This window comes from Salvelinus namaycush, chromosome 3, assembly GCF_016432855.1.
Source record: "Salvelinus namaycush isolate Seneca chromosome 3, SaNama_1.0, whole genome shotgun sequence".
NCBI classification, from domain to species: Eukaryota; Metazoa; Chordata; class Actinopteri; order Salmoniformes; family Salmonidae; genus Salvelinus; species Salvelinus namaycush.
In genome coordinates this window covers 6573924-6587802 of record NC_052309.1, presented here as the reverse complement: position 1 = coordinate 6587802, position 13879 = coordinate 6573924, and the positions used below count along the sequence as shown (strand labels likewise).

The 13879-nt window shown below is 47.0% G+C and overlaps 1 protein-coding gene across 1 annotated transcript; it reads left to right on the top strand.

Moving 5' to 3' along the window:
* Window positions 1-295: 295 nt before the first annotated feature.
* On the top strand, window positions 296-13144 carry LOC120044768 (alpha-synuclein-like). Its single transcript, XM_038989445.1, has 5 exons — window positions 296-416; window positions 635-664; window positions 4731-4873; window positions 12331-12405; window positions 13124-13144. Exons 1-5 carry the CDS (start codon window positions 296-298, stop codon window positions 13142-13144), a joined length of 390 nt encoding a protein of 129 aa, XP_038845373.1.
* The last annotated feature ends 735 nt before the right edge of the window (window positions 13145-13879 follow it).

Here is a 13879-nt window from a genome sequence, read left to right as displayed (position 1 = left end):
GGGGGGCTTTGAGCCAGATAACCCCCACCCCCCCCATTTCCAAAAAAAGCAAGGTACTTAAATGTTACCCAGAAAAGATTTGATATTCATATAAAAATTACTGCATTTGGTCTTTAAGGCAGATAAACCTGACCTGGCTGTCAAAAGAAAGACAAAGGTGGGCGGTGGCTAGACCCTAAGCTCCTCCTCCCTCCCACACCATAACACCAATTGTTACCGAGAAGTTCTTCACAGCGCTTCATTGCACTGCACGTTTTGACATCTCCACAGCTGTTGCTGTTTAATTTGGACAGTCATGGACGCGCTAATGAAGGGGTTTTCAAAGGCCAAGGATGGGGTCGTGGCAGCGGCAGAGAAGACGAAGCAGGGCGTGACAGGGGCGGCTGAGATGACAAAAGATGGTGTTATGTTTGTCGGTAGGTGTGGACAATAGTAGCCTACATGCTGTTTTTTTACTACTTCCTGTTGAATCATTGCTGCAACGTTGAATGTTAGAAATTCTGTATGACAATGGTTTTGATCAGCCAACATAAAGTGATAATTTTATTGAATGACAGTGGTGCTTTGTAAGGTCAATAAATGGGATGTTAATTATTTGTCACCTGTCTTTCACCTGTTTTTGTTCTTTTCATAGGCAACAAAACAAAAGATGGAGTCACAACAGGTTAGTTGGATGTCACCGTTACCAACATTTAAGCTATTTTATAGAATATAATCTACTGTACAAAGTTAGTTTAATGCCTGATTTTTACACACACACACACACACACACACACACACACACACACACACACACACACACGCTAAACAACACACACTAAACAACTAACAGGAAAGCCAGTAGAGATCATATTGTCATGAAAATCAAGGACATGTTCTATATTGTTTGTGACACCAATGCCAGCAGAGTAATAATACCAGTGATATCATACAACTCACCTTAACAGCCTATAGACTCCGTCTTAGAGTCACTGCTCACAGAATTCATTATGTTCCATTGAATTGAAAGAGACAGCGTATACTCTGTCTTGGAGTCACTGTTCAGCTGTTCACATTTGCCGTTGAATTGAAAGATAGGGCTACATGTTGAATGTGCTCAGTACCTGCATTGTCTTATGATTGGAGTGAATGGTGTGTGTGTGTGCCTGTCTTGTTGCTGTCATGGCCACCACTCACTAGATTAATCAGGTTGTCTGGTTATAGCCTTACGTAAGCCATCCATGCCTAGCCTAGAGCAGAGCAGAGGTTACTATGGTTAATATATACAGAGAGAATTTAGTTCCTATACCTTAATATGGGAATGGGAATCCATTATCTATAGGGGAATACCCATCTATCCTGGTCCCAGATATGTTTGTGCTGTATAGTAAACAATCCAGACAATAGGATTTGGCTTTATCAAACATATCTGAGACCAGGTTAATGGGTGACCAATAGCTAGACTACCGTATGTCTAGGGGTCTTAGACCTAGCTACCTGGTCTGTAACCTGATTTTTAAGATGTGCATTTTGTTATTCTTCTCTTACTTTTTTTGTTGGTATTTTCTTATAACTGCATTGTTGGTTAAGGGCTTGTAAGTAAGCATTTCACTGTAATGTTGTTGTATTCGGTGCATGTGACAAATCAAATTTGATTTGATCCTATGTGAGAAATGAGCGTATGCCTCTAGGTGTTGAATGTACATGTGGCAAGGGAGTCAGCAACCTTGATCCAAGGCCAGCTCCGCCTCTCCAGACCAGGTAGATTATGATTTATTCATATAGTGACAAAACATAAATATGTGACCGACCGCCTTGATTCTATCTTATGTAGCAAAATTTGAAATTGTGTTTTTTCATTGGATAAAAGCAGAGACACAGGGCTACAAAATGGTATATCATACACTGCATTTGTAGGAACAATGGGAAAGTAATTCTGCTTCAAAGGTTGCTAAACTTGTAACTCCACTTTTGAGGAAATGGCCTTTGAATGTTTTGGTACACCTACTGGAGAGCTCTTCTTTGTCTACACCCAATCAGCATCGTTCACACGCTCTTAAGCCAGCCCCACCCATGTCTTTAAGGATTCACATGTGAGGTCATGTGCTAAACAGTGAGTAGTGTAGGAAAGATTAAGACTAAAACTGGTAAAAGTAGTAGCTTACAATAAGGAAAAAAATCCAGGTAAACAGAAAGTGTCCAGATAAAAAGATTTTATAAATATTAGATGACACACTTGTTTAAATTAATGGGTCATGTGAAATAAATGCTATAAGTGTAAGGGTCTCTACAGAAGGTGTAAACGGTACAGCGAAATGGTTACTTGCATAGTAGCAATATCAAAAATAGATGGTGTCAATATAAAGGAAAAATTAACAAGTGTTAATGCCAGTAGAGAAAGAACAAAATAATATACAGTATATACAAGAACAATATCAATAACCATATCAGTTATAGATGGGGTAGTCATATGCACAGAATCAGGGGTAAAGTGGCTGAGCAGCAGGATAAAATGAAAAAAATAGTAGCAGCAACGTACAGTACCAGTCAAAAGTGTGGACACACCTACTCATTCAAGGGTTTTTCTTAATTTTTTACTATTTTCTACATTGTAGAATAATAGTGAAGACATCAAAACTATGGAACTATGGAAATAACACATATCATGTAGTAACCAAAAAAAGTGTTAAACAAATTAAAATAAATGTTATATTTGAGATTCTTCAAAGTAGTCACCTTTGCCTTGATGACAGCTTTGCACACTCTTGGAATTCTCTCTCTGACAGGTACTGTATGGTGTGTGTGTTAGAGTCATGTGACTAGCGGCACTGCAGATAGTGCTGATGACTGGGAACTCGCCCCAGTGATGAACTGGTCCGTCCGAAACACGTATGAACAAGGGAATCTATATTCGGGGAGCCTGTTTCTGTCCTGCCCTTGACTTTGGTGCAGGGCATGTGATGTCCATAGCTTCTTCGTCGCAAAATACGTTTGTCTAGCTGTGTCCAGTCCAGGTGGTGCTTGTACAGGCAGACCATCTATGGGAGGAAGGATATCAGCGTTGCGTAGCAGCTGAAACATGGTCCCGACTGAGTCCAAACAACACCAGGCTCCACAGCGACAACAACACCAGGCTCCACAGCGACAACACCACCAGGCTCCACAGCGACAACAACACCAGGCTCCACAGCGACAACAACACCAGGCTCCACAGCGACAACAACACCAGGCTCCACAGCGACAACAACACCAGGCTCCACAGCGACAACACCACCAGGCTCCACAGCGACAACAACACCAGGCTCCACAGCGACAACACCACCAGGCTCCACAGCGACAACAACACCAGGCTCCACAGCGACAACAACACCAGGCTCCACAGCGACAACAACACCAGGCTCCACAGCGACAACAACACCAGGCTCCACAGCGACAACAACACCAGGCTCCACAGCGACAACAACACCAGGCTCCACAGCGACAACAACACCAGGCTCCACAGCGACAACACCACCAGGCTCCACAGCGACAACAACACCAGGCTCCACAGCGACAACAACACCAGGCTCCACAGCATCGAATCTGTAAAACAGGAAATAACAGAACAAATTGAGAAGACATTACAACCTTGCATAACATCAATTCACCTTCCAAGTTTAGAAAATAAGAATAACCTCATACAATGCAATGAAAATGATATTCACCTGAAGTGCTGGTACTGCTTGAACTGTGGCAGCGGCCTGAAGTACGGAGGCAGGGGTTGTTGCCAGCCATAGCTTTCCACCAGCACCGTATCATCCTCCAGTCCAACCAGCTGTGGGATGTTGACCCCCGTCACAGTGCTGTCCTTCACAACACCAGCAATCTCAGACAAAGTGTTCACTCTGGTCTTTCTGAGGCCGAAGCACCAGTCGGGGGCAAACTTGGTGTGACCTGTGATCAGGAAGTGAAGGTCCAGACTCCATGGCTAACGTTATATCTTTAGATTATCTACTCATAACGAGCAGCTCATTTTATAGACAGAAGGTGCTACATGGCAGACCAATCGGAAATTCATCTCTCGGCATGTTCAGCCCATTCATTATCTCAGCCAATCATGGCTAGTGGGAGGTTCCTGCCTTTTTCTGTGGCTAAACCAACTAAGCTCATAATTTAACAACTTTATTAGTATTTACAGATGGTATACAAGTTTGTTATTAAGGCACATGAAAGTTCAAATGTTCAAGAAGGCATTTCTGCCATAACAATTTTGATAAAATTTTAAATAAACGCTTCTCCTGTGAAGTTGTGACTTGCGACATACGCCTAGTCTCCTGAAATGAGTGACATATGTAGAAAATATAAAAATACCACAGGCATCCCCAAACTAAAGACTCAAAAACAAAGGAAAGGCCTCATGGCCACCAAACAAACCCAGCAGCCTCATGGGACAGCTGGGACACTGACTGACCAGCACGTTAAATGACATCACCTTATGTGCTTATCAAGGCTTAGCTCTGCACCTAGACCCGGCTGCTGCCACCTGGGGGTGGCGTGTGGAAGTGTATCCTGGTAGTGTGTTTGCCTGTGTCCTAACACTAACCTTCCCCCATATCATAACAGTATCTTCTCTAACCATGAGATACAGTATTTACCTCTGGATGTTAACCTCTTCATATCCCCCCCCCCCTCTCTCTTCCTCCTCTCTCTCTCCCTATTCCCCCTCCTCCTCTCTCTCTCCGACTCTCTCCTCTCTCTCACTCTCTCCACAGTTGCAGGTAAAACAGTGTCTGGGGTGTCCCAGGTGGGCGGTGCCATGGTGACAGGTGTCACAGCAGTGTGCAACAAGACTGTGGAGGGGGCGGGGAATATCGCTGCTGCGACCGGATTGGTCAAGAAAGACCCAGCCAAACAGGTGAGAATGATACCTGAGAGCGATGCCTTTCTTGCTTAATATTTGATACTTTCCCTGAGGCGCACACTTTCCACCTCTCTCTCTCGTCCTTCACAACAACCTATTGAATTGAGATGAATGACAAACAGGTGGCTTACTTTTTCTTCTTCAGCACAAATGTGTTTTCAGGGGGGAACTTATTTTCTATCTCAGCTGTGGTCACTCTTGTCTCACCATCACATTAGCAGTGAATTGGTTGTGGTTCTCTGTAGCTAAACCTTCTCATAAGGAGAACGTATCGGTGTGTACTTTCTGATCCTCTGACTGAATACATGTTTGTCAGGGGATAAACTTTAACATCACATGCTAGGAGTGAAAACAGAGGCAACCGTTGCTAATGGTTTTTATACTGAACCTTCTTCAGAACGGGCCTGTTACGTTTCAATGCTGTCCTCCATTTTCAATGAAACATTTTCGATCCATTTTATATGACAGCTGTTCACTGGCTGCTCCTGTCTGTGTCAAAATGGACCCTGACCTTCAGTCCTCTACAGCTAGCTTCTTCTTCTCTTATGGTCTCCGGTGTTCTTAGTTCTCAGTCATATAAAGCAGGATGGATTCTCCATCGTCTGTTTGAAAGTCTGTTTTTATAAAGGAAGGCAGAGAGAGAGAGAGAGAGAAGTGAGGTCCAATATCCTGAAAGACTGAGACAATTTGCAGCCCTGACGGTCTCTGAAGATGAAAAATGATTGTCTCTCTTTCAAAACAAAACCCAGCAGAGTCTCAGATAGATAAAAGTAAAGCCTTGTGGTAGTAGTGATGATTCATCTTCAAACCAACAGCAGAGCAACAGGGTTTCTTCAGGCTGCTCTGACATCTTCTCTCAGTTAAAGGGACAATGTGCAATATTTACTGCTGTTCAATGGTCAATTCAATTAATAACAAACACCCATTGGTTATTGAAGGGATATAACTTGCCTAATGAGCTTAGTACAACTCAACTCCATCTCTGCATTTGAGAATGGTTACATACTCCAGACCCATCCCTCAGCTTTATAGCAAAACAGGTGGAGTTGTCTAAAAAAAAACAAATGACAGACTGTGGCTTTAACCGTGTTAATCTGCCAGGTGAATTAGCCACCCAAATCATACAGCTGATGTCTCTGGTACTCAACAATCACTGCATTCATTATCTGTAAATTGCCCTTATTCACACACACACACACACACACACACACACACACACACACACACACACACACACACACACACACACACACACACACACACACACACACACACACACACACACACACACACACACACACACACACTTCCTGTACAGTGGCCTTATCGTAAAAACAAATCAACAACATCAATCAGAGAGAAAACCTCACTAATTAGAAAAAAAACGTTTAGCTCCCTTCCTCCTTTGTTTATGACTAGAGGGGTTACATGACACAGACACTCACAGATTCATTTAGTGTTTAGTGGGACATCATTCTAGAGGATTACACAATTAGGCTGTGATTATGCTACTGAGAGGAAATGATAAACAAAATCTGGGCATAAAAATCAAGGACTTCATAACGATAATTACCGACACACACACACACACACACACACACACACACACACACACACACACACACACACACACACACACACACACACACACACACACACACACACAAAAATGCCACTGATGAATAACATAAAGTAGTGAAATGTAAATAAATAAATAGTTGGGTGTGGACAGTAGACAACGCCTTGTAACCACTCTGGTAATCAGCAGTTGAGTAATGTCTTCAGCATTATACAGTGCGTTCGGAAAGTATTCAGACCCCTTGACTTTTTCCCCACATTTTGTTACGTCCATTTGATTTGTTTTGAAAGAGGTTTGATTGTTGTATTTCCTGTGGCCATTGATTGGCCGCCTAGCTCTTTATCTCCAAACCCTGTGTAACGTTTTATCATGTCCTCCGTGTAACGCCTAATTGTGTCCTCCGGGTGTCAGAGTGAAAACACAGAGACTGCGTCCCTAATTCTCTACATGGGCCCTGGTCAAAAGTAGTGCACTATGGGTCCTGGTCAAAAGTAGTGCACTATGGGTCCTGGTCAAAAGTAGTGCACTATGTAGGGAATATAGTGCCATTTGGGGCGAAGCCAGAGACTGTGCACAGAATTGGATTGATCTCATTTGGAGGTAGCCTTAGTGGCTGTCTGTTCCCTGCTTGTGTTCTGAGCGCCAGTCATTACAGTGCCATTGCTATCGATCAAATTAAAAAGGTCCAATCGACCGACCGACCCCATGTTAGAGCCCATCAAAGGGGCTTCTCTGCCTAGGGGTCTCCGACCCAGGCTCCATCTCTCGTTACCGTTATTTATCCCTCTATCTGTCTCTCTCATCTCTCCTTCATAAAGCAAGCAAGGGAACAGCAGGCAAGGGAGCTGAGTGATCCACTTTCATGTGGTTGTCCACAGCAGCCAGCCACCAGCCATCAATTAGACAGTGTGAGAGATGGGCTGTCTGACGACGAAGGAGGAAGAGTGAGGATGCTGCTGTTTGTTTGTGTGCTGGATAGAACACACACACCGGGGTTTCCATTAGCTGGTAATAGCCGGCTTTTGTCCGATTAAAAAATAGAAAAGCTGATAAATAAAATTTTCCGGGAAAAGAAGAAAAAACCCTGTTGTGAAATAAGGCTTTTTAGCCTCTTCGTCGATGGAAATACATTTGACTGGTCATGTTTATGTTTATAGGTTAATTTGAATAATTTATATTTGTATATTCTTTATGTATCTTTGTTATGTTTATATTGGTTATGTATCTTATTTATCACATGCGTACAGCATGCAGATACAGAGCCTGTGAGTGAAAATCTGTCCGACAGTGCCAGAGCTGCTGCTGCAGCATCTTGTGGTGCTTTCAAGACAACTGGGAACTCTGAAAAATACGAGGTCAAATCATGAGGTCAGTGAACTTCAGGTCAGAAAGTCGGAGCTCTAGAAAGAGGCCTGTGTTCCCGAGTTGGAATTCAGAGTTTGATGACTGTTCAAAACTATTTTTCCCAGTCGGAGCTCGTATTTTTCCCAGTAATCTTGAACCCACTGAAGTTGAAACTCAGAGATTTCCGAGTTCCCAGTTGTTTTGAAAGCGGTATCAAACGGCAACTGAAGGCAGGCTTCATCAGCGCGTCACACACCACTTGCAATGAGCTGGAGGCCGTGTGCATGTGCAAGGCGGTAGGCTACCTGTACCATGTGCAGCGCCCGTTTGACAACAGTGTTTTCTCGCTAATTACATTATTGATGAACATTCGCGTCTAGCCTACCGCCTTGTGGGGCGCCAGGTAGCCTACCGCCTTGTGGGGCGCCAGGTAGCCTACCGCCTTGTGGGGCGCCAGGTAGCCTACCGCCTTGTGGGGCGCCAGGTAGCCTACCGCCTTGTGGGGCGCCAGGTAGCCTACCGCCTTGTGGGGCGCCAGGTAGACTACCGCCTTGTGGGGCGCCAGGTAGACTACCGCCTTGTGGGGCGCCAGGTAGACTACCGCCTTGTGTGGCGCCAGGTAGCCTACCGCCTTGTGGGGCGCCAGGTAGCCTACCGCCTTGTGGGGCGCCAGGTAGCCTACCGCCTTGTGGGGCGCCAGGTAGCCTACCGCCTTGTGGGGCGCCAGGTAGCCTACCGCCTTGCGGGGCGCCAGGTAGCCCACTGCCTTGTGGGGCGGCAGGTAGCCCACTGCCTTGTGGGGCGCCAGGTAGCCTACCGCCGTGTGGGGCGCCAGGTAGCCTACCGCCTTGTGGGGCGCCAGGTAGCCTACCGCCTTGTGGGGCGCCAGGTAGCCTACCGCCTTGCGGGGCGCCAGGTAGCCTACCGCCTTGCGGGGCGCCAGGTAGCCTACCGCCTTGCGGGGCGCCAGGTAGCCTACCGCCTTGCGGGGCGCCAGGTAGCCCACTGCCTTGTGGGGCGGCAGGTAGCCCACTGCCTTGTGGGGCGGCAGGTAGCCCACTGCCTTGTGGGGCGCCAGGTAGACTACCGCCTTGTGGGGCGCCAGGTAGACTACCGCCTTGTGGGGCGCCAGGTAGACTACCGCCTTGTGGGGCGCCAGGTAGACTACCGCCTTGTGGGGCGCCAGGTAGACTACCGCCTTGTGGGGCGCCAGGTAGACTACCGCCTTGTGGGGCGCCAGGTAGACTACCGCCTTGTGGGGCGCCAGGTAGCCTACCGCCTTGTGGGGCGCCAGGTAGCCTACCGCCTTGTGGGGCGCCAGGTAGCCTACCGCCTTGTGGGGCGCCAGGTAGCCTACCGCCTTGCGGGGCGCCAGGTAGCCTACCGCCTTGCGGGGCGCCAGGTAGCCTACCGCCTTGCGGGGCGCCAGGTAGCCCACTGCCTTGCGGGGCGGCAGGTAGCCCACTGCCTTGCGGGGTGGCAGGTAGCCCACTGCCTTGTGGGGCGCCAGGTAGACTACCGCCTTGTGGGGCGCCAGGTAGACTACCGCCTTGTGGGGCGCCAGGTAGACTACCGCCTTGTGGGGCGCCAGGTAGACTACCGCCTTGTGGGGCGCCAGGTAGACTACCGCCTTGTGGGGCGCCAGGTAGACTACCGCCTTGTGGGGCGCCAGGTAGACTACCGCCTTGTGGGGCGCCAGGTAGACTACCGCCTTGTGGGGCGCCAGGTAGACTACCGCCTTGTGGGGCGCCAGGTAGACTACCGCCTTGTGCGCGTTGCTGCACTTATAATGTGAAGAAATAATCGTTTATCAGCATTTTCAGATAAACGTTCTGATCTGTTGCATCAGACTCATTGTTTTTTAACGTTTATTTTAAATGTTTATGTAGTTTAGGCCAACTGGTTCTATGAATTAGGGATCCATATTCCCACAACTGTCTCAGAGTCTGTTTGAAATAGGCTATTTAGTTTAAAATGTTGCCTGTCAAATGTTCTGCTCCACATTTTCCTAACGGAAACCCTGACACACACACACACACACACACACACACACACACACACACACACACACACACACACACACACACACACACACACACACACACACACACACACACACACAGGCCTGCTGGTTATTGTCTGTGTGAGAAGGAGACGGCTCAGGCTGGTAAATGGATTTGTGCTGGTAAGACAGAACAGAGAACCCACCTCATCAGCTCCCATAGACTGACTCATTGACTCAAGCCACAGATGCTGTTCTGTTTATGTCCTGTTGATGAGCCACTAGACAAGAGGAACACAATCAATATCTCGTCAATGTTTCATATGGGAAATTAAAGGCTCAAGAAATGGTGAAGAATGAACGTATTGCTTAGTTACAAGTTAATACTCAGCTGGATAAGATATTATCTTTATAGGATAAGTATTATCATGTACAGAACTAACTATATAAGTCACTAAGCTCTTAAGTATGGTCCATTCTACTGCTACTGTTTGTCTATGGAGATTGCATGGCTGTGTGCTCTATTTTATACACTTGTCAGCAACGAGTGTGGCTGAAACAGCCAAATCCACAAATGTGATGTGTCTACATACTTTTCATGTCTTTTGATTTCTTGAGATGATTAGCAGAATATAAAGAAGAACAGTAGAAATACTATTTATTTGCCGTGGTGAGTGATGGGAGATGACGTGTGGTGAGTGATGGGAGATGACGTGTGGTGAGAGATGGGAGATGACGTGTGGTGAGTGATGGGAGATGACGTGTGGTGAGTGATGGGAGATGACGTGTGGTGAGTGATGGGAGATGACGTGTTGGGAGATGGGAGATGACGTGTGGTGAGAGATGGGAGATGACGTGTGGTGAGTGATGGGAGATGACGTGTGGTGAGTGATGGGAGATGACGTGTGGTGAGTGATGGGAGATGACGTGTGGTGAGTGATGGGAGATGACGTGTGGTGAGTGATGGGAGATGACGTGTTGGGAGATGGGAGATGACGTGTGGTGAGAGATGGGAGATGACGTGTGGTGAGTGATGGGAGATGACGTGTGGTGAGTGTTGGGAGATGACGTGTGGTGAGTGTTGGGAGATGACGTGTGGTGAGTGATGGGAGATGACGTGTGGTGAGTGATGGGAGATGACGTGTGGTGAGTGATGGGAGAAGACGTGTGGTGAGTGATGGGAGATGACGTGTGGTGAGTGATGGGAGAAGACGTGTGGTGAGTGATGGGAGATGACGTGTGGTGAGTGTTGGGAGATGACGTGTGGTGAGTGATGGGAGATGACGTGTGGTGAGTGATGGGAGATGACGTGTGGTGAGTGATGGGAGATGACGTGTGGTGAGAGATGGGAGATGACGTGTGGTGAGTGATGGGAGATGACGTGTGGTGAGTGATGGGAGATGACGTGTGGTGAGTGATGGGAGATGACGTGTGGTGAGTGATGGGAGATGACGTGTTGGGAGATGGGAGATGACGTGTGGTGAGTGATGGGAGATGACGTGTGGTGAGTGATGGGAGATGACGTGTGGTGAGTGTTGGGAGATGACGTGTGGTGAGAGATGGGAGATGACGTGTGGTGAGAGATGGGAGATGACGTGTGGTGAGTGATGGGAGATGACGTGTGGTGAGTGATGGGAGATGACGTGTGGTGAGTGATGGGAGATGACGTGTGGTGAGTGATGGGAGATGACGTGTGGTGAGAGATGGGAGATGACGTGTGGTGAGAGATGGGAGATGACGTGTGGTGAGTGTTGGGAGATGACGTGTGGTGAGTGTGTGTGTGTCTCTGGCTCTGCTGCGTGAACAGATGGAGACACGGTGGGCGGTGTTAAATGGAATGGCAGGAGGAGAGAGAGTGAGAGAGGGAGGGGAGTGGGGAGTGTGGAGAGATATGAAGGGGGGCGCGAGAGGGAGGGAGAGAGATATGAAGGGGGGCGCGAGAGGGAGGGAGAGAGAGAGGAAGGGAGGGAGAGAGAGAGAGAGAGAGATGAGGAGGGGGAGAGAGAGAGGGATAAGGAGGGGGAGGGGGAGGGAGAGAGAGAGAGGGATAGGGAGAAAGAGGGATAGGGAGGGGGGAGGGAGAGAGAGAGCGAGAGAGAGAGAGATGAGGAGGGGGAGAGAGAGAGGGATAAGGAGGGGGAGGGAGAGAGAGAGAGAGATGAGGAGGGGGAGAGAGAGAGGGATAAGGAGGGGGAGGGAGAGAGAGAGAGAAGGTTAGAGAAGGTCATACCAATGCCAAGCACCAATCAAGCTCTACTCTCTGCTGTGTGTGTGTGTGTGTGTGTGTGTGTGTGTGTGTGTGTGTGTGTGTGTGTGTGTGTGTGTGTGTGTGTGTGTGTGTGTGTGTGTGTGTGTGTGTGTGTGTGTGTGTGTGTGTGTGTGTGTTGTGTGAGTATAGTTGTCATTACCAACAAGAGGAATATACTGCAGCAACCAACTAACACAAGGTGTTGACAATAGTCTAATAGGGTTATTTGGGACACTTCTCCATTGTTGAGCTGGTCAGTGAATGTGTTATTATTGCAGGATGAAGATGCTATGTCTAAAGACTTGCCCATCAACGAGTCTCCAGCGGACCCAGAGGGTGATGATGCTGCAGAGGTAGGACATTTACCGTCACTCTTAACATCTTCTAGATCACTATTTCAACAGGCTTTCTGTAGATGAAACCTCAGGGTCCGAGGCTGTAGACCAGGGCTCTCCAACCCTGTTCCTGGAGAGTTACCTACCGTCCTGTAGGTTCTCTCTCCAACCCTGTTCCTGGAGAGTTACCGTACCGTCCTGTAGGTTCTCTCTCCAACCCTGTTCCTGGAGAGTTACCTACCGTCCTGTAGGTTCTCTCTCCAACCCTGTTCCTGGAGAGTTACCGTACCGTACCATCCTGTAGGTTCTCTCTCCAACCCTGTTCCTGGAGAGTTACCTACCGTCCTGTAGGTTCTCTCTCCAACCCTAACCATAACCTTGATTTCTGATATTACAGAGGCTCAAACTGAGTCATTGCATCAGTGATTAATGGTTAACTCCTCATCATCCTCCCGTTTTTACTGAGTCATCATCCTCCATGTTTCATTCATCAGATTGTTTTACATAGTTTTTGTTTGTGTTTAATTGTTTCTTTTGTTGTGGATTTCCGTTCAGAAGGGTGAGGTTCCCGTTTCTTCACAGTAATGTTTTTGGGTTTCATCCACCATCATCACCCTACATCTATGGTATGTTTGTGATTCACTTTGTGATAATTTGTTATCAGTTATTACACAAATAGGAACCTAATGTAATACTAATAATTCCTGAAGTAACTTTTCCCTCTCTGTACTTGCAGGAGGATTCTGATGGCTATTAGAGTACATTATCTCACAACGAGCATCATCCAGAACTACTGTAACCATCCAGAATCAATGATTAAAACAGTCCATGTCGCACTGCCAAGTCCCGTCGTGCCTCGTTGTGGTCCTCAATGGAGTCTGTGCTGTGTGTGTGTGACGATATGTGTGTATGTATAGCCTACGTCAGTGTGTGTGAGAGTGTGTATGTTTGTTTCTGTACGTCAGTGAGTGTGTGTGTGATGGTGTGTGCACTTCAGTGTGTGTGTGTGTCCTGGTGTCTCCGTCAGTCAGTCAGTCAGTCCTGAGGGCGGTCTATATGCCCTTCTGGTCCAGCTGTCACCTTCAGTGAAAGGCTGTTAGTGAATACTGTATACAGTATACTCTGCTAATAGTGAATACTGTATACACCACTCTGTTAATAGTGAATATTGTATACAGTACACTCTGCTAATAGTGAATACTGTATAAACCACTCTGTTAATAGTGAATACTGTATACACCACTCTGTTAATAGTGAATACTGTATACAGTACACTCTGCTAATAGTGAATACTGTATACACCACTCTGCTAATAGTGAATATTGTATACACCACTCTGTTAATAGTGAATACTGTATACACCACTCTGTTAATAGTGAATACTGTATACGCCACTCTGCTAATAGTGAATACTGTATACACCACTCTGTTAATAGTGAATACTGTATAAACCACTCTGCTAATAGTGAATACTGTATACACCACTCTGCTA

Bases quoted from the DNA above. Each gene is read 5' to 3' on its own strand.
- LOC120044768 (XM_038989445.1), top strand. From the start codon at position 296: ATGGACGCGCTAATGAAGGGGTTTTCAAAGGCCAAGGATGGGGTCGTG. The intron at 665-4,730 runs GTTAGTTGGATG...CTCTCTCCACAG, and splicing joins AAAAGATGGAGTCACAACAG to TTGCAGGTAAAACAGTGTCT. The intron at 4,874-12,330 runs GTGAGAATGATA...TTATTATTGCAG, and splicing joins AGAAAGACCCAGCCAAACAG to GATGAAGATGCTATGTCTAA.